This window comes from Bos indicus x Bos taurus, chromosome 18 (assembly GCF_003369695.1).
Source record: "Bos indicus x Bos taurus breed Angus x Brahman F1 hybrid chromosome 18, Bos_hybrid_MaternalHap_v2.0, whole genome shotgun sequence".
Classification (NCBI taxonomy): Eukaryota; Metazoa; Chordata; class Mammalia; order Artiodactyla; family Bovidae; genus Bos; species Bos indicus x Bos taurus.
This window is the reverse complement of record NC_040093.1, coordinates 52,636,845-52,662,547: the sequence shown is the minus strand read 5'-3', so window position 1 is coordinate 52,662,547 and position 25,703 is coordinate 52,636,845. Positions and strand designations below refer to the sequence as shown.

General features: G+C 56.6%; 1 protein-coding gene across 1 annotated transcript in view; it reads left to right on the top strand.

Annotated features, from left to right (window-relative positions):
- Positions 1–1,829: 1,829 nt before the first annotated feature.
- JPH3 (junctophilin 3) overlaps positions 1,830–25,703 on the top strand; it is a 76,483-nt gene continuing 52,609 nt past the window's right edge. Inside the window, exon 1 of the mRNA XM_027513853.1 lies at positions 1,830–2,527. Within this exon, the coding sequence (XP_027369654.1) occupies positions 2,146–2,527 (382 nt within the window). The 5' untranslated portion in view covers positions 1,830–2,145. The remainder of the gene's footprint in view (positions 2,528–25,703) is intronic.

Genomic DNA, 25,703 nt, shown 5'->3' with positions numbered 1-25,703 from the left:
GGGCACTTGCTCCGGGTGTTCTGGAGGGCCGTTGGGCTACTTCCATTAAGTCTAAGACAGGCTAGGCCCAAGAACTCCACCCCTAGGTATGTAGGAAAACCTCCCAGAGGGCACAGGGAGGCGCCACCTAGAAGGTGCACGGAATCCCAGTAACTCCAAGTCACAGAACAAAACTGAAAACTCCCTAATTGTCTCTCTGATGAGGGGTGGTGAAGAGGGTACAGCCTTGCAGGCCGATGGCCCTTCAGAGAGGGGGCTTTGGTTATCCCGGGGAGAAAATAAACTGGACTTGAATTCTAGGAGGAGGAGGGGCTGGTTTTCTCTTGAGAGCCAAAGGTGGGAACACTGCTGGCTGGAGGTGTAACCCCGTCCCCCCACGCTGCCCCCGGAAGTGCAGCTCTCCTGGCCTGCCTAAACCTCGGCGGCAAGGTCTGCTCCTCTGAGTAACCCCCAACCCCCATCCCCCACTGCAACCAGCCGCGACCCTGTGCAATCTCGCCGCGCAGCACTTGGCTGCTGCCATTTGCCCAACACGTTCCGGAGAGCTGGGAACTCGGGCTCCCGCCTGCGGATTTATGGTCCAGGAAATGCACTTCAAATTGGTCCCAGGATACCCGGATCCAGGAATCAGACACCATCTTTTGGGGGTGGGGGGTGGGGTGTGGGAGTGTGTGTGGAGAGAGACCTAATTACGCCTGAGAGGCGATTCCACTTTGTTCCCCCAAAGCGCAACGGCTCACGGGATGGAGGGGGACTACCTGTTGGCCGGGGCGCAGGGGAGGAACGGAATTTGGGTGTCTTTACTTCAAGGTTTGTGCGTAGCTGGACTTTCTCTTAATTTATGGGGAGGGGCCAATGGCCAAATACCAGTTTTCTTTCTAAGGCGAGCATCCCCTTTCCCCCACATGTGGACCCAAATCGCCTGTAAGGAAAAAGGAAGGATCATTTGTCATAGAGAAAACCACCTGTGGTCCGCAGAGAGCCTCTCCAGTCAAGTCAGGGCCAGGCGTCCCAGACAGGAGTCGGGCGCGAGGGGCGAGGCGCGCGGTGGGCTAGCCGAAACGCGCGGGGCGCCCCTGGCCTGCCCAAGGCCTACGGCCCCGGCTTCACCTCGAGGCTCCCGGGAGGGGGCAGAGAGCGCCCTGGGTGCTGGGCGCCTTCCCGTTACGCAGTTCCTGTCCCTTTAAACCCAAGTCCCGGGAAAGACGGGGGGAGGGGGGGCGTCTGGGGCGCCGCGGCTGGACCCCTATTTCCAGGCCGATCGGAGCAAGAGGTGACGCCGGGCGGGTGGGGCGCCCCGAGTCCCCGCCCGCGCCACGCGCCCTCAGCCAGGCGGGCCAGCTCCCCTCTCCAGGCCGCGGGCGCGCCGGGGGCGGGGGTCCGGGCGGCCGGGCGGGGGCGCGCGGGCGGCGGGGTGCGGGGGCGCGCGCGGGCGGGGCGCGGGGTGCGGGCGCGCGCCGCGCCGGCCCGAGCGCGCGAGCCGGGCCCAGAGCGCACGCCACCAACGCCGCCGCCGCCGCCGCCGCCGCCCGACCCGCCGCATTGCTGCTGCCGCCGCCGCCCGGCCCGGCCCGGCCCGCGGCCCCCAATATGGTGCAGCCGCCCGCGCCGCCGCCCGTGCCGCCGCCGCCCGCGGGCCCCGCCGCCGCCCTCGGGCGCCCGCAGCGCGGCAGCCGCAGGTGGGGGACTGCGCCCCGGGCCTGAGCGCCGCCGTCCCCGCCTGGCCTGCGCGGCCAGCCCGGCGGGCTCGCCTCCGAGGGGCACTTGCCGCTGAGGTGGAGCCGTTCGCACCAGCCGCTCTTGCTCCTGCCCCCTCCCTCCCCCTCCCCTCCCCTCCCCCGCCCTCCTCCCCTCCGGTCCTGTCTCCAGCGGGAGCGCGAGACGCTGGTCAGGCTCCGCGGCGCAGCTCGAAAATGAATAATCGCCCCCAATTGACTTGAATTCCTCCGAAGCCGACGCCGCGGCCGTCCGCCGCCCGGGATCTGTTCGCTGTGTTTTTTGCTTTCTCCATTCTTCCTTAAAAAAAAAAAAAAAAAAAGCAAAACAAAACCAGCCAGCCAGCCAACCAAGACTCCGGTTTGTTGATCGCCTTTTTTTTTTTTTTTTTTTTCACCGTTTGCGGGATTTGCAAACCGAGTTACATGCATGTCCAGTGGGGGCAGGTTTAATTTTGACGATGGAGGGTCCTACTGTGGAGGCTGGGAGGACGGCAAGGCGCACGGCCATGGCGTCTGCACCGGCCCCAAGGGCCAAGGCGAATACACCGGCTCGTGGAGCCACGGCTTCGAGGTACTGGGCGTCTACACCTGGCCCAGCGGCAACACGTACCAGGGCACTTGGGCGCAGGGCAAGCGCCACGGCATCGGCCTGGAGAGCAAGGGGAAGTGGGTGTACAAGGGCGAGTGGACGCACGGATTTAAGGGGCGCTACGGGGTGCGGGAGTGCACGGGCAACGGGGCCAAGTACGAAGGGACCTGGAGCAACGGGCTGCAGGACGGCTACGGCACGGAGACCTACTCCGATGGAGGTAGGTGCGCCCGGCGCGCGGGGGCTGGCGGAGGAGGGACCTTCTTCTCTCGCTTCTTCTGTTTTATCTCTGGGGAAGTCGAGCTTCTCCCTCCAGAGGACCGTGGGCACCTGGGGCATTTCCTGGGGCTCCCTGGAGGCCACAGCGGCCTTGGCTACAGGTTGCCTCACTGCCTGGTGGGGGACAGCGCCCCTGTGCCAGCGGAAGGGTGTTGGGGGCTTTCTGGGAGCAGTGCCAGGCCCGGGAGCCTCGGAGCTGAGCCGGGTGTTAGTGCATCGTCCAAGAGCAGGCCGGAAAGGCCAGGCTGGGCCCGCGGCCTCCTCTGGGACCCAGCAAGGGCGCAGGGGGGCTGGGAGAGGGCCCCCCCCCTTGCTGGCCCAGCTCCCTGGGTGTCGGCCTCTGGGAGTCAGGCCCCTGCTCTGCTGCTTGTTTTTCCTGCGGTGCCTCCGGGCCTCTCTTAGTCCTGATCAGCCCAAGCCAATGGAGAGAGAGCGGCTGGGAGGGCTAGAGGCGGGGGACGCGCACCCAAACCGTCACAACAAGGCAATAAACTTCTAGGTGGTTGGACGCGGGGCTAGCGCTGTTGGAGCAGGCTGCTGGCGGGAGGGAGGCAGGGAGGCCCATCTGTTTAGCGTGAGCCCAGGAGTCTCGCCTTCAGCGGCTGAATCATTTTCACCGGTAGTTCAGGGATGCTCCGTGCCTTCATTCCAAGATGCCGCCACATTCCCGGCTGAGCCGGCGCCGGAAGCCAGCGTGCTGCCCGCCCTCCGCGGCTCTAAGATGGTTTCTGTGCAGGGAGCCCTGGCTGTCCCAGACACTCCAGTGTCCACTCCTCGGGGCATCTGAGAGGTGTGGGGCACTTCTGTTCCTGGAAGCCAGACCCCAAGCAAGCCTGCTCCCCAGAGGCCCCCTCCCCCATCTGGGAGCTTATCCTGATGAGTGGCTCCCTCTTGGCGGCTGGCTAATTTTTCAGGCTCGGATGCCTGGGAAAGGAGTGGGGACTGGAGGGGACTTGTGTGCTTCTGCTGGGCACAAGAGTCACAAACATATGTGCGGTCCCCTGCTCGCTCTCTGAGGCTCCTGAAGCTTGTGCTAAACACCTGCTCCCCGGCCACATCCAGGAGTGTCAGAGGGCTGGAGAGTAATTATTATTTTGGCTTATGCAACTGAGAGGCAGGGTTCGTTATTCCTGCGAGGGGAGGAGGCGTGGGGGGCAGTTAATTATATAACGCTCCTGCCTGTCAGAGCCATGGCGCCCCGTCCCAGGCGGCCTGTTCTGTGCTGTTGTTGTTCTCCTGGAGTGGGCTGGAGAGTTGCCTTGACCCTGGGGTGCCCGGGGCAGGCCGAACAGACAGCCCTCCTTGGGTTCTAGGCTGTGGGCGTGTGTGTGTGTGTGTGTGTGTGTGTGTGTGTGTGTGTGCAGGCACGGCAAGGCCCAGGCAGCAGATGTGGGTGGCTGAAGTGGGCGGCCAAGCAGCCTGGCGCTCCCAGCTGGGCACTTTGGGAGCCCAGGGCAGCCGTCACCCGCGGCTCTGGTCTGGCTGCTCTGCAGATCCCTCCCTCCGGAGGTTCTGCCAGCTGTGTCTGTGCCTGGAGACTGGAGCCTGGGAGGAGAGGGGCTGGGCCGGTCCCCAGTGGGACTCGGCAGGGTGTCTGCGAGGGAGGTCCAGCACCGTGGTCGGCCCCCCTTCCCCAGAGATCTTCAGTGGCCCATGGAATTCTAGCCTCTGTTCATCAGACATCTCCCAAGTGCCTACCATGAGCAGGTGCTCGGGACCCTGCTGGATGGAAATCTGTGCCCTCACGGAGCTTCCATTTTAGAGGGAAGGGTGGTGGTTTCCCTGGGAGGAGAGGATCCGATCCTGTGGGGGCCACGGGTGTAGGATGGGCTGTGTTGTTGTGAGAAGCGCTGCTGTCATTGGGTGGACGTCCTTGGGTCTCCGTCGGCTACCAACCAGCTCCACTGTGTCCACCCCCTAAAACGCTTTCCTCCACATCATCTTGCTTGAGTCTCACAGGTTGCAGGGGAGGGAGTCATGTCCACCACCTACCGAGCCAAGGGAGGCCCTGGAGCCCATGGGACAGGACTGAGCCCCCAACCTTTGGTGGCAGAGGCGAGGGTTTGAACCCCTAGTCTGTCCAGGGTGGGACCCCCCCCCATCCTCACTCACATCCCATCACCTGTGTGCCAGCCAAGGCAGGCACGAGGATGCAGGGTGCCAGGCCAACTTGCTGCCTTTTGGTTGGCGACAAGGCAGCACAGAAAGTCGAACTGACCTTTGTGGCCTGGAATAATCAGGCCAGACGTCTGGGGCTACTGGAACCCAATCCCCACCCCTCACTAGGAAGGGGGTGGCTGTTGCGAATGTTTGCCCTCAAGCAGTGCGCGGGGCGAGCAGAGTTGACATGATGTTTCGTAATCCACCAGAACTGAGTGATGGTCTCCACGCCTGCTCCCAAGTCAACTGGTGGGCAGCGTGGGTCATGCTTGGAGAGGGCCAGCAGAGTCTTAACGAGCTCATGGTCCTGCCTCCAACCCTGCTTTCCTCTGCACACGGGATGGGGATGTGGGGCGGGCAGCCGCCCAGCTCCCAGTGCTGACTTGGGGAAACGGCGATTTTCATGAATAATGCACCAACGGCAAATGTATTCTACATTTAGCTGGAATTGGTATGGAATCCATTTCAACTGGGGACACTTCTGCCAACTCCTCCTCCTCCAGGTTCATCCTCCCCCAGGCACAAGGCCGGCATTGCTCACTCAACTGAGCTGAGTGGCTTCCACTGTCTGTCGGGTGACCCTGAAGAGATGGTGAGGCCTGAGGGCACAAGGGTGTCAGGAGCACACGCTGTAGGGTCGACACCCATTGGGCTTGAATCCCGGTTGTGCCTTTGTTCTTCTCTGTGACCTTGGGGTGAGTTACTTAACATCTCTGAGCTTCTGTTTCTGAAGCCATACAAAGGGCCAATAGCAACGACTGTGAAGTAGGTGGGGCTTAATTGAGGTGGTATACATGGCAGTGCCAGGAATAGAGTAAGCATTCATTATTATTTAGCACTGTTTTATTGTTAGAGTTCACATGCAATGAATGTCACTTACAATGATCGTTATTAGAACCAAAAGCCAGACATGACGATAATGATCATGAAAATGTTAATAAACGGCCATGCTCAACACTTACTGTGTGCCGGGCATGTGGCGAGTGTGCATGACCACAGCACTCAGTCCCTGTTCGTTTCCGGGCTTGGTTTTCTCCTTCCTCCCATTTCCCACTTTGGGAAGCAGAGGCTCAGAGGAGCCCGGTGACTTGATGCTGCACACTGGGCGGCACCTAGAGTCACACTCAGGGCGGCGGTTCCCAAGCTCTTGCTTCTGTGCGGAACACCTCTCCCTGAACTCCCTTGTGCAAAGCTCCATGCTGGTTCTTCCTCTCCCTCCACACCCTCCTTCTCCTCTGGGCGCGCAGAGGAGTTGCAGGCAGGAGCACACGGCCAGATACCCGACCCGGGCCCTCTTCTCCGCTTGATGGACCCCTGCTTTGCTGCACAGGTAAATATTTCCTGTCGGGTGCCATGTGCACAGGATCCCTTGGACCAAAAGTTACCCCCCGCAAATAAAACCCTCCCACAGCCCGAAAGATGTGAGTCATTGCACACACCCGGCCGCTCCCCCTCACATACAGATTCCGTTCACTGGCCCAGATCCCTCGGCCCACACAAATCACACACGCCCACAGTCAAAATTCAGACCCCCTGCGCCTGCGTGCGCGCACACAGTACACCTGTCACTGGAGACGGTTTCCACCCTGTCCCCCAAAACACAGCCACGTGCGCCCTCCAGCTCTGTTCGCTTGCCAGGTACTCCAGGTCCCCCCACCTCCGCTCCTCCCGAGAAGCGGCACTCCCCGTAAAGAGAGGGTGCCAGCCACAGAGCAGGGCTTGGGTACTTATATGGGTCTGCGGCTTTGTTTCCACTTTAAATACACATTTAGGCAGTCAGTACCCCTCCCCCTTTAAGTGGGGGAAACCCTCTATCAAAATAAATGACTTTTGGTGCTTGGAATATGTGAAAAGTGAACTTTTTTTTTTTAATCCAAATGCTTAATTTAGGAGGAAGCAGGTCCTTGGACAGGGATATTGAGCCAGTAGGAAATCATTTCAGAAACAAAAGGCAATTGGAGATGAAAGTGTGTCTTCAGAGAGTCTTTCAGCCCCTTTGGGGAGGGAGAAGGCTCCGTGAGGTGAAAGGAGAAGGGAAAGCAAATAACTAGTTCTTTGTTGCCAGTAATAGCTGAGAGAGGAGTGTTACTGAAAAGTCCCCTCACCCAGCACAGCCCTGGAGCAATTTGACGGGCTTTATATTAGGAAGCCTAACTGAACTGGTGAAGATCAGCACCCTCCGAAAATAGCCATCCACTGGGTAGCTAGTGAGTGGCCCTCGCTGACGCTAACAGTTCATGCAACGAACCCAAGGACAGGGGACTGTGGGTCCATCTTCTGAGGATGCCTGTGGAGAGAGGAAGCCCCCGGGAAAAGGTGGTGATGGTGGCAAGAGGGCAGGGCCAGGAGTGTCTGCCATTTTTCCTCTTCCTCATCTTCCGCCAGGTCTCCACAGCTCTAAAGACAGCTAGCTATCAACCCTGAGCTGATAAGTCTGTATAAAACACTCCTCAGGTCCTTCAATGTCAGTACAGTATTAGATTTGTGAGCCCTGGAAGGACGGGTGATGTTTGAATTTTCTGCAGTGATTCGTCTCCTCTTGGATCAACTGCTCCCCAGATTGTAGTTTCCTGGCTTGGGAAAGGGCACGTGGTTGATGAAAGTGGTGTTATGTTGGGTCCTGGCTTTGCCAAACAGGCTCTGTGGACTAGCGCAAGGGGCCGGCTCACCAGTTGTTCCAGAGACGGGAGCGGCCCCTTCAGCACCATGGAGAGCGCTCCCCTGTTCTGCCTGAGCTGCTGGGAGAGACTGCCTTGCTCCGATTCCCTCTGGGCACTTCGTCCACTAAGACCTTGTCTACTGGCCAGTTGAATGCCTTCTCGGTGTCTCCTTGTGAGCCAAGGGGGCATTTCCCAGCTAGGGTGGGCAGGGTTGGAATGGGGTCCTTTAGTAGAACTCATGCAAATCAAACCTGAGGTTTACTTCTGCCTTGGGTTGTGTGTGTTCAGTTCCCATGGGGTGTACAAGGGTTACAAGTGCACACCAGGGGCTTCCCTGGTCATCCAGTGGCTAAGACTCTGAGCTTTCACTGCAGAGAGTGTGGGTTCAATCCCTGGTCAGGGAACTAAGACCCCACATGCCACGTGGCACGGCCAAATAAAGAGAAAACGTGCACACCAGGAAGTGCACACACGGCAGCAAAGGAAGGATTTTGTCTGTTGCAGACAATGAAAGATGGTCTTGCCTCCGTTCTGTTTAAATCAGCATCAATGGATTAGTCATCTGAAGCAATTCTGCCCAATCTGCATGTGGCCATTTGAATTTAAATTTGAATTAATTGCAATTAAATGAAATTTAGAAACTCAGTGCCTCTGCCATGCTAGCTGCATTCCACACGCTTAAATGCTGCTTGTGACTTGAGGCCACCACCTTGGACAGTGCAGAGACAGAACATTTCTGTCATCGCAGAAAGTCGTCTTGTACAGCACCAGTGTGGAGCATAAGAGTCGTGCAGGAAGGGCTGTGTGTCCCGTCACTAAAGTAGTGCCCACATACAGTGGTCACTCAGTAAATATGTGTGGGATGAATCCATTGGGCAAAGGAAGCAGTATTTGGTAATTTCATTCACTGTCATCATTTCACACATCCATCCTGTTGCAAGAGCTTAGAACTGGATGTAGACAGTTAAAGGGAAATTTAAAAACCCTCTAAAGCATCACTGTTAAAATTCCCTGATTGGTTTTGTTTTGTTATCAGCTCTGTTGTTGCTCATAGACCTGCCAGCGTTTTCCATGAGTAAGATGGATGGTGTTGAATACAGTGAATAATAGAGAAGATGTTCTAATGCTGTGAGGCAGTCATGGCCAGGAGACATTGTTGGAATACTGTCTAATGAACAGCATTCATTGTAAAGTGCTAGGCAAGGGACTTTTCTGGTGGTCCAGGAAAGCCTGGACCCTGGTTGGAGAAATAAGATCCCATGTGCCATGGGGCAAGGAAGTCCATGTGCTGCAACTACTGAGCTCACGCACTCTGGAGCCTGTGTGCCACAACCAAAGAAGCCTGCACGGCACAACAGAGAGCTTGTGTGCTGCAACTGAGACCCAGTGCAGCCAAATAAATAAATATTTTTTTAAGTGCTAGGAAACACAAGCAGAAAAATAAGTACCCTTTCATCTGTCCACTTTCTAATGGTCCCTTTTCCTCAGCTTGATTCGTTCAATAATGGAGCATTTACCAAGTTCCTACTATGCTCACAGCGTAAAGATTAAAACCTCATTTTCAGTGGGTCCACCTGGCAGTATCTGCTGCGCCTGACTCTGTGTCTTTGTCCCATTGGGCTGCTGCAGCGGAAAACCATAGACCAGGTGGGGGATGGGGAGGTTATAAACAACAGCATTCGTTTCTCATGCTTCTGGAGGCTGAGAAGTCCCAGATCAGGGCGCTGGCAGATTCAGTGTTTGGTGAGGACCTTCTGGGTTGCAGACCGCTGGCTTCTCTGTGTCCTCACATGGGGGGAGGACAGAGGAGTTCTGTGGGGTCTCCTTCATAAGGGCACCAGTCCCATGATGGTGGGCCCCATCCTCATGACCTCATCACCTCCCAAAGCCCGTACGGTTCTGGGGGTACACAAGCATAGTCCATAGCACTATGTATACAGTACATAGTTTGAAGTAATGTAGGCTGTTGGAAAAGAAATAAGCAAATAAAATCTAAAACACGAGAAACAGCATGACGTGACTTTTACCGAAAAATATGTAGTCTGGGTACAAAACTATAATATGTAAAATAATTAGGAGTTTCTCATGCCAGACTTCGGCATCTCAAAAGGAGATTCCACAGGTGAGGGTTCTGTGAAGGGAAGGGAGAGCCATGTCCGTCCTTAAGTGAGCCCCAGAGGCATCCTCAGAGGGGCACCTGAGCCGAGTCTGAATGGCGGGGGGTAGTGCGGTCGTTACACCAGGACTGAAGTTGCTGGCCTTGAAGGAGGCTTGTCCTCAGCGTCGGTTTTCTCATCTCCATGATGAAAGTGTTCGTCACTTCAGTCGTGTCCGACTCTTTGTGATCCCATGGCCTGTAGCCCGCCGGGCTCCTCTGTCCTTGGGATTCTCTAGGCAAGAATACTGGAGTGGGCAGCCATTCCCTTCTCCAGGGGATCTTTCCGACCCAGGGATCTCCTGCATTGCAGGCAGATTCTTTGCCATTTGAGCTACCACAGCAATTTTTTCCATATGTGTCATCTCACGAATTCCCAGGAATGTCAAAGTTATTGATTCGGACACAGGGAGGGCTCCCTGGTGCTTTTGGAGACCTCCGGTTGAATCAGGGGTCAGTCTTGCTGCTGGTGCTGGCCTGTCACTGTCTCTTACCCCAGGCCAGGGTGTCCTCCACCTGACTGTGTGTGAGTCGCCTGGGAGGTGTGTTAAGATAGGTTGCTGACCTCCTGGGTCTGAGAGGTACCCCCAGGAATTTACATTTCTTACAAGTTTCAGTTGACGCTAATGCTACTGGTCCGAGGACCCCACCTCTAGAACCACGGTGCTAGGCAGCCCTTCTCATCCCCAGCCACACAGTAGCTCCACCAAGGATGGTGTCCGGGGAGACTGTTAGAAATGCAGGCCTCCCATAGACCTGCAGGATCAGAATCGTCGTGCTTGCAAGATGCCCAGGAGGTTCACATGTGGGCAGCTCCATTCAAGCTCCTACCTTGGCTGCATGCAGAGTCATCTGGGCACTATGAAAAATACGTGGTGCCTGGCCCCACCCAGAGATGCTGACGGGGTGATCTGGGTGTGGCCTGGGTATTTGAGTCCTTTTTCAAGCTGCCCAGGTGATTCTTATGTGTGGTTTGGTCAATGGCCTTGCGTCCAGAGCAGCCTCAGCCACACGTTGGGATCACTAGGATGGTTTGAGGGAGGGACGTGTCTGGGCTCCATGCGGCACCTCTCCAGCCAGGATCTCGGATGGTGGCATCCGGCTTGGGTGTGTGACAAAGGAGGCAGGGCTGAGAGTCACCGCTCTGGACAGTGTTTTAAACTCCGGGTCACATGGCTCACGACAATGAAATAGACTAGCATTCCCCAGCACCACATCCATGAGGGTAAGCGATGTTTCACTTCTGCCCCATCACCAGCAGCCTCCTTCTCTGTGTCTCCCCTTTGTTTCTTGAAAGGATGCCTCTCATTAGATTTAGGGCTCAGCCAAAGTCCAGGATGATCTCATCTCAAGGACTTTATGTTCGCTGCATCTGCAGAGACCCTTTTTCTAAATAAGAGCACACAGGGGATGTCCCTGACGGTCCAGTGGCTAAGCCTCCATGCTTCCACTGCAGAGGGTATGGGTTTGAGCCCTAGTTGGGGAACTGATATCCCACATGCCACCTGGCCCAGCCCAAAATAAATTAAGATGTTTAAATAAGGGCACATTCCCAGGTATCAGGGTTTAGGACTTGGACATCTCTTTTAGGGGACATTTTTCAACCCACTGCAATGTCATACCAGTTTTGGTTTGAAAGAGCTCCAAGGTGAATACGTGCTAACTGGAATCCTGAAGCCAGGAGATTCCTTTGGAAGAAAGGTACTCACTGTCTTCACATCCACTTTGTTCCAGGGGCTGAGCTGTGCACTTACCACAAGTGTTATTTCTTTTAGTCCTTTGCTGCTTGTTCAGTCGCTAGCTCACGTCCGACTCTTTGCAGCCCCATGGACTGCAGCACGCCAGGCTTCCCTGTCCTTCACTGTCTCTCAGAGTTTGCTCAAACTCATGTCGATTGAGTTGGTGATGCCATCCAACCATCTCATCCTCTGTCACCCCCTTGCCCTCCTTCTCTCAGTCTTTCCCAGCATCAGGGTCTTTTCCAGTGAGTTGGCTCTTCACATCAGGTGGCCAAATATTGGAGCTTCAGCTTTGGCATCATTCCTTCCAATGAATATTTGGGGTTGGTTTCCTTTAGGATTGACTTATTTGATCTCCTTGCAGTCCAAGGGACTCTCAACAGTCTTCTCTAGTACCACAGTTTGCAAGCATCAATTGTAGTCCTTAAATCAGTGGTTTGAGGTAAGGTGTGCATGCTCAGTTGCTTCAGTCATGCCCGATTTTTTTCAACCCCATGAACTGTAGCCCACCAGGCTCCTCTATCCATGGGATTCCCTCAGGCAGGAATACTTCCATTTCCTTCTCCAGGGGATCTTCCTAACCCAAGGATCAAACCCAAGTCTTCTGTACTGAAGGTGGATTCTTTACCATTGAGCCACCAGGGAAGCCCTTGGGGTAAGGCATGGGGTCTCATTTAGGGGATGAGAAGGTGAAGTGTGCAGTTTCCGTGGCTTTAGGAGGTTGCATGACTGTTGGGTGTTGGGCTCAGCTGGCCCAGAGCCGCCCACAGTCCCAAGCGATGGTGTTCCCCAGTGGAGCCATCATTTCATCTCCCCTTCCTTACAGCTGAGGAAGCTGGGGCCAGAGGAGCCCATATCTCACTGTGAAGCAGAGGCCGGAGAGGGTGACACCATCTTTTGAGCCTGGACCTCCAGTGGGCCTTCGTCCACATTTGTAAACACGTGGGTTCTCCCAGGCCCCGAGAACTCTGGCCCTCTCCCAGGGGCAGGCAAGTCCTGTGACATTTTGTGGGCACCTCTGGGGGTTTCAGACCCCCTGAGGCTTCTCCGTAGACCCCAAATGAGAACCCCGCCATTCTCCATGGGTGTCCGTAGATTTCACAGCCGAGGTTTCACAGCCAGTGGGAAGTGGACAGAGGACCTGCAGACTCCTACGGGTCTGAGTCCGAGGCATAGGGCAGGAGTGGGCACTGGGCCTCCCCTGCCACTCCATCCCTCCTTCCTTCTCAGGATGCTCCACTCCAAAGACCCACAGCCCGAGGCTTCTCCTGGAGGACTCCAGGGCCCACGCTTGCAGCCAGCCTCTGATGCCCTGACCTTACTCCCACCCTGCTCCCCGCAGCTGCCCTCTGTCAGCTACCCTCACTCCCATGCCTGGTGAGTGTCTGGCCTTTTGAGCTGGGGGTGAGCCAGACTCCTTCTTCCTTTTTATAAAAGTTTTGGCTGTGCTGGATCTTCCCTGCTGCGTGTGGGCTCTTCATTGCGGTGCGGGCTCAGTAGTTGAGGCGCGCAGGCTTAGTTGCCCCTTAGCACGTAGGATCTTAGTTCCCCGACCAGGGATTGAACCCCGCATTGGAAGTGCGGATTCTTAACCACTGAGCCACCAGGGAAGTCCCTGCCCAGGCTTCTTCCCTGTGGTCCTCCTGTGAGATAAGCATGACCCCTCCATTTTACAGATGGGGGGTGGCCCGAGGCTCAGGGAGGCAGGGGAGATGGGAAATGCTGAAACAGGGACTGAACTGCCTGTGGTCTGACCAGGGCCGCCTGGACGGGCTCCCAGAGGAGAGCACGGGGGCCTGCAGGGGGGCTGCCTGATGCGGGTGGTCGTGAGGACCGTGCTGAGAAGACCTGATCCCCACCCCAGCGGGTCTTTGCATCGGGGCTGAGGACGGCTAATGGGGACAGGAGGTGTTTCCATGTGGGCCGGGCAGCACCTGCACTGTGGGAAGTCCTGGAGGGGTTTTCAGTGGGAGGGTTTCAGGGACTAAGGGGGCTTGGGGGGGCCCTGCCAGGAGTGCCAGGTGAGACCCTACGTGCCCGGCCGCTGTTACAAGCCACACAGGCTTTCTCGGAGACTGGTTGTAGGAGGAAAGTTGGGGCATGAGCTGGGGCCCCACTGCCTACCTGGAGATGTTCAGCCAATGCGTGTGCGTTTCGGGGCCCTGCCCCCAAGCATTGGGTTGTTACTGGTGAGTTTGGAGACCTGGCTGCTCGTGGGTCGCTCTGAGATAAAAAGCAGCAGTCGAAATGCACTTTGGTGAGGACAGTGAGGGTGGTTTGTGGCTTTGCAGGGGTGGCACCCCCTCCCCACCGCTGGCCCCTCGGTGCCCCTGGGCCCTCCCTGTGTACCCGTGCTTGTGCACTGGCTCCTGTGGCATCTTCTCTCCTTGGACGGGAAGCTCCAGAAGGGCAGAGGCCCATCTGTGGTCCTGACTGTGACCCCCAGTCCAGCCACAGCGCCTGCAGCAGGGGGACCTCGGGGGACCATGGTTGGATGGTGAATGAATGACCCCTTAGCAGGGAGCTGGCAATGTGAGAGGGCAGCCCTGTGGAGAGCGAGAGAAGGTGCTGGCGGGGAGGACAGCACGTGCAAAGGCCGGAGGCAGGGCTTGGTCTGCAGCAGAGGGGGCAGAGGGGAACAGTGTCCGGGCTCAGCTTCCGGGCTGCGGGAAGGATGCTGGATTTTGTCCAGAGGCCAGGGAAGGGCTCTGAACGATTTAAGCAGGGCAGCGTGCGATCTGGTGTTTGTGCTTTCGTAATTAAATGTTTGTTTCCAGATAATTGTAGATTCACACGCACTTGTGAGAATGATACAGGGACATCCCCTGAACCTTCCACCACATGCCCCCAGTGGTAACATTTTGCAAAACTCTAGTACAGCGTTACAGTCCGAATGCCAGCCTGGGTACTATCTCAGACAGAGTATCTCGTCACCACCCGGACCCTCCGTCTTCCTTTAGGGCCACATCCGTCCCTCCTCCCCGCTCCCCCCGTACCGGTCTCCTCGGCCTCTGGGACCATAGACCTGCTCTCCATTTCTGTCATTTCTCATTTCAAGAATATTCTACAGATGGAGCCCTTGGGAGCTGCCTTTGTCGCTCGCTGTGGTTCCCTGGAGACCATCCAGGCCATTGTTCGCACCAACAGCTGGTTCCTTTCACTGCCCACTGTGCTTCTCCATGAATGGAGAGGCGCCCTGTCCCTGTTGAGGGGCGTCTGGGGTGTTCCCACGGGGGGCTGCTATGAATACCACCGCTGCAGTCTTCCATGCAGAGGCTTTGTGCAAACCTAAGCCTCCATTTCTCTGGGATAAATGCCCAGGTGTGCGCTTGCTGGGCCGTGCAGCAGCTGTCTGGCTGTGTTTGGATGATCACTCTGGCTGCTGGGTGGGGAAGGAAAAGGAGGGGCTAGAGAGGAAGCTGGGGGCTCCCAGGAGGGGTGCAGGTGTCCAGGAGGGAGGGGATGATGGTCTGGGTCTGGGTGGGTACAGTGCACAGGGGAGAACCAGAGGCCTGAGGATTTGGAAGTGGGCAGAGCAGGGGGGTGGAGTGCAGACAGTGCCCAGGAACTGGGGGCTGAGGGGACCCCGGGGAGGAGTGGATGTGGGGTCGGAGGAGGACAGGGTGTGGTGAGGGTTGTGAGTCTGGGTCTCAGGGGACATCGTCCTGTGGGAGGTGATGCTGAAAGCCAGGGGAGGCGTCTTCCCAGAGGGGCCCTAGGACTCAGAATTGGAGGAGGAGGAGGAGGAGGAGGGTGGGGGGTGAAGACAGACCGAGGGGGCAGCAGGACAGAGGCGGGCCAGGGACTCGGTCCTCGCTTGTCCCGTCCACATGGCCACCACTTTCCTCCATTAGGCCATCTGATCACTCCCACATAGTGTGCCCATTTACAGACCAGGAAAGCAGGGACAGAGGATAGAGTGACCTGCCCAAGTCATGAGGGAGAGCTGGGTTCCAGAAGCCATGGAATCACAGAGCACAGGGCTGAGTTCAGACCACAGGCCACTGGTTACAAGCCTGCGTGGGCCTTCCTGAAGGTCCATGAGCTCAGGCGACGATTTCCAAGCTCGCACCTGGTACCCACAGATGCTCCATGAATAAGCTGCTATTACTGCTGTTGTGGATCCTTCACAAACCCCAAGGGTGGATGGTAGCCCCCATTCTGTGCTTCACATCCTCCCCACTTATCCTATTATATCCCATAGGTGGTCCCAGGTCACACCTGCGCCCTGAGAGAAGACAAATCGTACTGTTTATTGAGATATAATTTACATAAAATCCACTTTTTTAAAGTGCATAACTCGGTGCTCTTTAGAACGTTCACAAGGTTGTGCAGCTGTCACCACCGCCTAATTCTAGAACATTTTTATCACCCACAAAAGAAACCCTGTTCTGCATTAAGCAGTGACTCCCCACTGCCCCCCGCCCCCCAGCCCTTGACAAGCCCTGTTCTGCTGTCTGTGGACCTGCCTGTTCCAGACATCTCATGTGGATGGAATCCTACACTCTGCATGTGGTTTTCTGGGTTTGGCTTATTTCACTCAGCACCCAGGTCCATCCACATGCCATGTATCAGAAGTTCATTCCTTTTTTTTTGGTTTAAAATTTTTTTTAATTTTATTTTTGGCTGTGCTGGGTCTTCACTGCTACGTGGGCTTTCCTCTAGTTATGGTGAGCAGCGGCTACTCCTAGCTGTGCTCCACGGGTTTCTCATTGGGATGGCTTCTCTCGTTGCAGAGCACGGGCTCTAGGCATGTGGGCTTCAGTAGTCGCAGCCCATGGGCTCTAAAGCACGGGCTCAGCTGCACAGCATGTGGGATCAGGGATTAAACTCGCGTCTCCTCCATTGGCAAGTGGATTCTTTACCACTGAGCCACCAGGGAAGCCGCTTCTTTCCTTTTTAAGACTGAATAGCAGTCTATATGGATAGACCTCGGTTTGTTTATCCATCCATCCGTCGATGGACGTTTGTATTGGTTCCACCCTTGGACTGCTGTGAATATTGCTGCTGTGAACATTTGTGGACACAGTTTCATGTGGAAATGTTTTCCGTTCTCTTGGGTAAATACCAACAAGTGGAACTGCGAGGTCTGATGGTAGCCGTGTTTCACCTTTTGAGGAGCTGGGGGACTCTTCCAAAGCAGCTGCGCGGTTTTTGCAGTCCCATCAGCAGGCGTCTGAGGGTTCCAATCCCTCCACATCCTCTCGAACACCTGTTACGTCTGTCTTTTTGATTATGGCCATCCTGGTGGGTGTGAAGTGGTGTCTCACTGTGGTTTTGATTTGTGTTTCCTTGATAACCAGTGAAGGTGGACATCCTTTCACGTGCTTCTTGGCCATTTGTGAGACTTCAGAGAAATGTCTGTCCAGATCCTTGCCCACTTTAAGATGGGGTTATTTGTCTTTATATTATTCGGTTCTAAAGCTTTTTTTATGTATTGTAGATACCACAGTGACTTAAACTGAAGCACCTGACTCTTAGCCACCCCCAGGGTGCCCACTGGCATGCTGCCGCCCCCTTGGGTGACAGATTCCTTGAAATACATTGTGGGTGCCTTTCTCTTGGCCCGAATTCCTAGCACAGTGCCAGGCACACAGCAGGGGCTCAGTAAACATTGGGACCTCAGCACACCAGCTAAGGGGCCAGGCGGTCCTGTCTACCTCAGTGAGGTGGCTGTGATGGGTTCCATTTAGGCTCTGTGTTACCAGCCAAGAGAGAACGGCAGTGGTGTCTGTGGGGAAGCGGGGACCCACGCAGGTATTTACTGAGCACTGACTGTACTGGGCAGTGAGCTAGGCCTGGGGGAGAGAGGGGTCCGAGAGCCCCAGGGCAGGGTGTGCGTTTGCACAGGCTGGGGACCTGTGTCAGCGAATCCTGGACAGGACCGGCAGATGTCTGGGCATCTGGGAACACCTTCTAGGGCAGCGCTTTTCCACAGAGACCTGAGAGTTTCAGGAGAGAGGCAGGTGTCAGAGGTGCACAAGGAGGAGATGTTTAATCACCCCCAGAGGCAGAGAGAACAAGGCAGCCCCGGGAAGTACGGATGAGGGGTGGGGGACCAGTGTGGCTATGTCTGGCTGGGCACAACGGGCCGTGCCTGGGGGCCAGACCCCCCGCCCGGTGCATGGGGACCATGGCCTGACCCTTCTGTCTGCACAGAATCAACTCGATGGTCAGGAGAAACGAGCCAGGAGGTAACCCGCTGGGGCCCAAGGTCCTAGTCCACAGCCGGGCCGGATTCTCCCAGCATCCCGCGCTGCCCAGACAGACTGGGGACCCGCGCATCCTGCGTGGGGGCCTGAGCGGCTGTGTCCACAGGGCCGGGCCCAAACGTGGAGGAAATGAATTGAGTCCCCAGCAGAAGTCAGGGTTTTCTTGGGGCTGGAGGCTGCCGTGTTAGTGACTGTATTAGTGGAGAGACAGGAGAGAGGAAGGGAGGAGAGCAGGGGAGAGAGACAGAAGGAAGGAGAGACAGGAAGGGCAGAGAGAGATGGAGGGCAGAGAGGTAGGGTTCAGGGGGAAGAGCCAGGGAGTTGGGGGCGGGCTGCGGGGGCGGCAAGGGAGAATGAGCCCTTCCGCCCCTCCAAGGGCACACATGTTATTTCTCAGTCCCCCCTTGTTCAGAAGCCCAGCACCCAGCCCCTCCCACGCACCTTCCCGTAAAGCCCCAGCAGCTGTCCCCTGAGGCCGGCTGTCTTGAAGCTCAGAGCAGCCTGAGCAGGGCCGGGGGCGATCGGGGGTGGGTGGTCTGTCCCACTGCCGGCGGCCAGGCTGCTCCCGTGTCCCAGGCAGGCACCTGCCTCAGTATTCAGCCCTGCGTCCCCTTCTCTGGACAGTGAGGGGCCCTCGGTACAACTGGGTCCCCATCCCCCAAGCAGCCCACGGCCTGATCCCACTTGAGTTGCTGTCAGTTTGGTCCAAAGTCCTGGGGTGAAAACTCAGGGCCGCCTCACCCACCTGTGGAGCAGAACCCCCCGACCTGGGACACCCCCTCTTTCTGCCCGGAGCCGCTCCCTGGGCTATCCTGTAGGAGAACCCCAGGCCTGGACCCCTGCCCAGCAAGCTGCCTGAGGGTCATCGGGGGTGATTCTGAGCCTGGGCCAGTCAGGCTGCAGGGGGCAGCGCTGGGGGCTCCTGGGTCCTCCCAGCGCCCTTGCCTCTCCAGAAGGTCCCCAGGCCCCTTGGGCGTTGAGTTGGAGGGGCGGTGGAGGTGGGGGGTCTGCTGGCCCGTGGACACCATGTGGGCCTCTCCTGCCCCTCCCTCTGCCCTTGGGGTCCACGGGGCGGGTTCAGGGCGGTGGTGCCGCGTGTCCCGGGCCCAGGCCCAGCATCCGGCATGGTGGGCGTGTGAGCCTTGTGTTCAGCTCTCCGGCCGGCGGGCCTGGGTGTAACGCTCTTCCAGGGTGTTTGCAGCCACCCACACTGGACCTGCCATTTCCGGGGGTGACAGAGTCCCGGGTTTGGCGACCACCACCACAGTTTGCTGCCAGTGAAATAAGGATACAGTTTCTTCCCCCACAATCCCCAATGCCTCCCTCCCCCTGGGAGCCCACCGATCCTGGGGTGGGGGGTCCCTGCCCCAGCACCCCCCCACCTCGGGAGCAGATGTATGACCTGAAATCAGAGAGCCCACCTCCGTGTCCCGTGGGAAGTCCTGACTGGAGCCTTCTCCACACCACTTGCTGCCAGGGCCTCTGGGTTTGGGGGTGTTCTGTGGGAGCTCAGGGCACCGCTTGGAAATACTCCTCAGCTGTGGGGCCCCCCTGGGCTGCAGAGCAGGCTTTCTGGGAGTCTTCATCTGTGGGAGCCCCCATGGAACCCAGGAATCAGAGGGTTTTTTCCTGGCCTTGACAGGAAGTGGTCATGTCCCCACTGGGGTGGTCAGGGTAGCTGTGATGCCTGTCAGTGGTGGTGGGGGGATGTACAGAGACCCCCAGGGCCCTCCCCAAGGCAGAGGAAGGGCGGGGCCAGCTCCCCCCGCCCGGGGCCCACCCTGCTCAGACTGCAGAGGCTCTGCGGAACGAGGCTCTGTTTTTTATAGTTTGAGCTACAGTTCATACAACATACAGTTCCCCCATTTAAGGCGTGTGATCGCGTGACCTCTAGTATATTTGGAGTTGTGTAGCCATCACCAGGCAATTTTAGAGCATTTTCATCACCTCCAAAAGAAGCCCTGTGCACAGCTGTCATCACCCCCTGCTCATCCCCTAGCCCCCGGCAACCAGGAGTCTGCTCTCTGTCTCTGCAGATCTGTCCACCGTGGACAATTCATGGAGCTGGAACCCTGTGCTGTCTGGCTTCTTTCTCTCCCTGTACCGTTTGCGAGGTCCATCCATGTCAGAGCTTGACTACAGGCCACGTGGGTATTAAGACTGGGTAATATTCCAGCGTGTGGAAGGACCACATTCAGTTTATCCAGTCGTCCAGTGAGGGAGCTCCGGGTTGTCTCACACAGTACTGCTGTGTGAACGTTCTTGTACAGGTTTGTGTGTCGACGTGTGTTTTATTCATTTCATTCTTGGGTATCAAGCCAGGAATGAAATTGCTGGGTCAGGCTGGACCTCTCCGCTTAAGAGAAACTGCCAGACTGTTTTCCACAGAGTCTGAACCCTTTTACATTTCAGCTTCTTTTTAAAAGACTTTCCTGGGAGCTGAGACATCTTTACGAAGCCCCCCACCCCTCACCCAAACCTGAAAATCTGTTCCTGGACATGGTGAAGTCTGTGTTTGGAGAAAATCATTTCTTGAGCACACGGTCTGTGCCGAGCATGGAGAACGCTCAGTGTCGCCCCCTGCAGGTGGCTGCACCCATGTTCCTCCCCGCCACCCCCAACCCCCGCTGCCCTGCTCTAGCTTTCTTCAGGGTGCGGTTCACCTAGTGTCTCTAAATCTGTCCCCCTAAATCTCAGGTCCGTGAAGTTCTTTGTTCTCTATACCCTCAGCCCCTGGCACTCGGAAGATGTCTGGTGGTTATGGGTTGGGATAACCTGTCATTTAGAGGAGGGGCTGTCCCCAAGCCACAGGAAGCTGGGGAGGGGACAGGGAGGGACCCTGGGGAGGCTCTCACACTGAGCGTGACCAGCAAGCCTGTTCTCCACGTTTGAGGGCTTTGGAAAAAGCCCTGCACACTAGGGCCCAGGCTGGCGGGGGTGTGGGAGCCCCTGCTTTTGGTGGTGGGCTTGGCTGTTTTCCTGTGACAATGGCTCAGAACTCGAGTCACATCCCAGAGGGATCTGACCTGCCTGAGCCCCAATCCTCCATCCTTCCCCGGGTGCTCAGCCTGCAGCCTGGGCCCAGGCCATGGTCCTGGGGTGTCTGGTGTGTGTGTGTAGCACTTGTCCCTGAGAAGAACCGGCAGGGCTCCCCAGAAAGTGTGAAACAGAGGCTGCGGCCTCGGGGGAAGCTGGGAGCTTGACCTCTGGCAGCTCTTCAGCAAAATCTTGGTCCTCAAAAAACGTAACAAAGAAAACAGTTATTGGTCCTGAAATAAGAATCACACGCCAGCTTTTTTTTTTTTTTTTTTTTAATGGTTATTTATTTATTTGGCGGCTCTGAGTCTCAGTCATAGCACCATCTTCATTGCGGCATGTGGGATCTAGTTCCCTGACCAGGGATCGAACCCAGGCCCCTTGCATTGGGAATGTGGAGTTCTGGCCACTGGACCTCTAGGGAAGTCCCCCTTGAGTTTTTTAAAACCCACCTCTGCTCAGGCCTTGCCTCTGACCACTGAATCAGCGTCTCTGGGTGGATGGGGCATCGGTCATTAGTTTAAGGTCCTGCAGGGGTTCTAACAGGACAACCCGGGATCTTGACCTCAAGTGCTGAGAAACCCAGAGGGTGTTATAGCCCTGGTGGTCTGCCCACCCCCACAGTTTCTGCTTTGAGGGGCCCAGGGGAGCCCGAGAATCTGCATTTCATCAAGGTTGTGGATGCTGTTGGAGACCCCAGCCCAGAGCAGCCACGGCCACCACTGTCCTTCACAGCCCCCAAGGCCTCTGCCTGGTCACGTGCTAGACAATCGTGGCTTCTGATGTGATGTACTTAATGCAGAACCTGCCACGCACCATCTTGAGGCGCTTTGCAAGTACAAATCCACTTTCTCCCCTTGAGTGTCCCACAAGGTGGACACTGTTGCTGTCACCTCCACAGAAGGGGACACAGAGTCACAGCCATGTCAGGTGTCTCAGGGCAGCTCTGGAGGCATTGAGTGTCGGTCTGGCTCCAGCTCCTCTCTCCTCCCCCCTTTCTTTAGCCTGAGGGGAAATAATTTTACCCCCATTTTGCAGATAGAGGCCCAGGTCGGGTCATCCTTCCAGGATCTGTGCTCAGACCTGCCTGACTTCCAGCCACTCTGGTGAAGGGCCCTCCCCGAGGAGGGGGCTCCCTTGCTTCCTCCTCCCACTCCTGCCCAATGGCCCCCGCTGCCACACCTCACAATTGCTTCCATGAACCCCTCACTTCTAAGAGGCCAGCCCTGCCAGCCTCTGCAATTGAATCATGATATCCCCTGGGTGACCAGAGAGGGAGGCATGGGCCCAGAAGGAGGCTTCCTGGGTGGCGGGATTGGGAGCCCTGCCTTCTATTCCTGTCTCCCCTGTTCAGGCCCAGGGGGAGGGGCAGGAGAGGTGGGCAGGGGTGGTCCCTGCTCACTGAGGCCCGAGAGGAGGTGGGGCTACGGGAGGGATGCCCAGCTCTCCCCAGCCTGTGCCTTGAAACCGTTGCCCCTAGAGAGGAGGCTGACTTGACATGACTGGGTCAGAAGCAGCAACTGCTGCTGCTGAGCGAAGCCCGGGGCCCTCCCGCCGCCCGGGGCCAGCACCTTAATGCCGGGCGCAGAGCTGCATCCTACAGGGACCTCCTATGGGGTGAGTCGTCCTGCCACCCTGAGTGAGGACCGCTGGGCCAGGGGGCCTGGTGTGGGGGGAGCTGGAGGCTGTGTACTTCGATGCAGACCGCTCTCAGAGTTTCCCGGTGGGCAGTGGAGAAAGGTCGCAGGCCTGAGAATCCGGCACATGTGGCAGGGGTCCTAAGCTGAGCCGCTTCCATCTGGACTCTGGGCAAGAGCCTTAACCTCATCACGCCTCAGTTTTTCTGTCTGTAAAATGGGCAGTGTCTCCCTCGTGGCTCCCTGGGGCCCGCTGTGAGCACTTTGCAGGGAGGTCAGAAGCCCCGCCCTCCCTGGGAGGTCAGAGTGACTGACAGGCGAGCAGAGGGGCTCTCCCCAGGGAGTGCAGCCCAGAGAGAAGCAAGCTCAGGGAAGGGACCGCTGACTGGGGTCTACAGACCAGCCGCTCCTTAGACTCGCCCCAGAGGTGCACGCGTCAGCTGGTGGTGCCGGGGGTGGGCCGGCCCCTCTTCCCCACAGCCCCTTCCAGCTCTGCGGACAGCAGAGGAGGGAGGTTCAGATCTTCACCCCTGCCTGCTGAGTGGCCTCAGACAAGTCACCCCACCGCTCTGAGCTCCCTGATGTGATGGCAGGTCCTGGCCCTCCGTAGATGGTAAGAGCTCAGCAGATGTCAGCGGATGGTGTCCCTGGACGCTGTGGCTGTGGTTCCTGACCTGAGTGCCCTGGAGGGTTTTCTTGGTGCCTCCAACTGAGAAGGCAGCCAGTGCAAGGAAGTTCAGTAGAACCCTGGCTTGACAGTGCTCAGCTGTAAAGAATCCCCCTGCAATGTGGGAGACCTGGGTTCAATCCCTGGGTTGGGAAGATCCCCTGGAGAAGGGAAGGCTACCCACTCCCGAATTCTGGCCTGGAGAATTCCATGGACTGTATGGTCCATGGGGTCGCAAAGAGTCAGACACGACTGAGCCGACTTTCACTTCACTTAACAGTGTTCGTTTATCTGAAGTTAGACCCATCTCTTGTTTTTCTGATGTGGAAAAGACCTTCCATTTATTCGTAATCACCAAAACTTAAGCAGCAAAGGTACTCCTGAGTTGGAGTGGAGGACACAGTATGGTTCAGGCCCACAAAAGGCGCGGAGGTCTGAAGTGCGTGTTGCAACGTGAAAGAAGCCAGTCTGAAAAGGCTTCATACTGAGTCCAACCCCACGACTTTCTGGAAAGGCAGAACGGTGGAGACAGTAAAAACTGGGCGGTGGCCAGGCGCTGGGGGAGGGAGGGTGAGCAGGCCGAGTGGAGAGGGCTTTTAGGGCATGGAGACACTGCATGTCTCGGTAACAGCGGATACAGTTTGCATTCATCCAGAATCAGGGGATGGGCCACACCAGGGGTGATGAGATGTGTCAGTACTGGCTCGCTGACTGTAATACATGCGCCACACTCGTGTGGGTCTGTACTTGCACTCGCTTTTCTGTAGACTTTATAGTTCAGTTCCGTTGCTCAGTTGCGTCTGACTTTTTGCGACCCCCTGCACTACAGCACACCAGGCCTCCCTGTCCATCACCAACCCCCAAAGCTTGCTCAAACTCAATTCCATCAAGTCGGTGATGCCATCCATCCTCTGTCATCCCCTCTTGACATTTAATCTTTTTTTAAGCTTTTTCTATTTTAATCCGTAAGAAATATCTTTATTCATCTTAAAAAATAAAAAAAACCCTAAACCTTCCCAGGATGAGTGGATAAGGAGACAGTAAAAGATGAGTGGTGCAGAAGGAGCAATGCTGGTGTGCAGTTGGTCGAGTGGGCACGACCTAGAATGCCGGCTGAGGCTGGCTCTGAGCCTGGTCCTCCCCCAGTCTTTGAGGACCCTGCCCCCCACCGTGGCGGTGGGCCTCCCTGGGTGGCTTCCTGGTCCAAGGCCAGCAGGCCTAAATCCCCTGCCCTCTGGGCAGCACGAGGGCCCATACTCGCTGGTCTCCACGGGCTCTGCTTTTGCTCTCAGCCCCTCCCAGCCTTGGGGTGGCTTCCTGGCTGGTGTCCTGTCCTCAGCGTGGGAATGGCCTTCACCTGCACCCGATGCTCATGGCCTCTGAGGTCACTGACCTTTCCTGCCTCTCATCTGACATATCTGATGCCTTCTCAGGGAGTTTTGTCCCCTCCATCCCTCCAAGACCTCCACCGACCTGCCGCCTGGGCTTCCTCTATGACTTCCTCTACCCACCTGCTAAATACTGGGCTGGGCATCCTCCCGGTCAGCGTCCTCTGTGAGGAGCAGGGCTTAGCTCGACATCCAGGTTCACCTTTGGGCCCCCACGAGACACAGATCCCGAGGCTTAGTTTCTGCAGCTGGGAAACAGGCATAAGACCACTATTGTGAGAATTTTCTCGTCAAAGTCTCATCCCCCTTGAAACATTTAATCTTTGTCACGATGATGTGCCCAGAGTTTAAGACGTCAGTGGGCGCTGCAAACAGTAGCACTTAGAACAAAATCAGCAGGATCCCGACCCCTACTGCGCCCCAGAGCTACAGCTTTAAACTCCTGCAGCCGTGTCTTCAGAGACCCACCTCCGAGTTTCTACATCTGTGTGCTGACTGCTTCTTGGCTCATCGTCTCTTAGCTGTTAGGTACTGACTTCCTAAGGGGCTACAGTCCATTAGGTCGCAAAGAAATCAGACACAACTGAGCGACTGAACACGCGCGCACTGACTTCCTCAGAGTCAGCATGGGACTCTTAGGTGAAGATTCTTAGTCTTGGGACTGGCCTGGTGGTCCAGTGGTTAAGAATCCATCTGCCAGTGCCGGGGACATAGGTTCTATCCCTGATCCGGGAACTAAGATTCCGCGTGCCTGGGGCAGCTAGGGCCACGACCACAGCTACTGAGCCCGTGTGCTGCAACTACTGAAGCCTGCTTGCCCTAGAGCCCGTGCTGTGCAACAAAGAAGCCCCCACGATCAGACGCCACACCCCACAACTGGGGAAAGTCTATGTGCAGCAACAAAGAACCACATGGCCTATGTATATTTATGTGTATACTTGAGTCAGACTTAAATAAAAGCTTCTCAGTCTTTTAGAACCACCTTCCTCTTCCCTTTAACTGTTTCAGCATGGTTACAATTCTTCTGTTAAATTCGTTGTGAGTTGTCATTATTACGAGACTATTAAGCATTACTTATTCCTGGGGCGAGCAATGCACTGATTCTGTATACACTCAAGTACTTCTCCTGTGCAGCATAAGTTAGTAACTGCCTCATTTTTCAAATGTATGAAGTGAAAGTCGCTCAGTTGTGTCCAATTCTTTGCAGCCCCATCGACTGTAGCCCGCCAGGCTCCTCTGTCCTTGGAATTCTCCGGGCAAGAATATTGGAGTGGGTAGCCATTCCCTTCTCCAGCAGATCTTCCCAACCCAGGGATTGAACCCAGGTCTCCCACACTGCAGGTAGATTCTTTACCACCTAAGCCACCAGGGAAACTCAAGAATACTGGAATGGGTAGCCTATCCCTTTTCCAAAGGATCTTCCTGACCCAGGAATCGAAACGGGGTCTGCTGCCTTACAGACA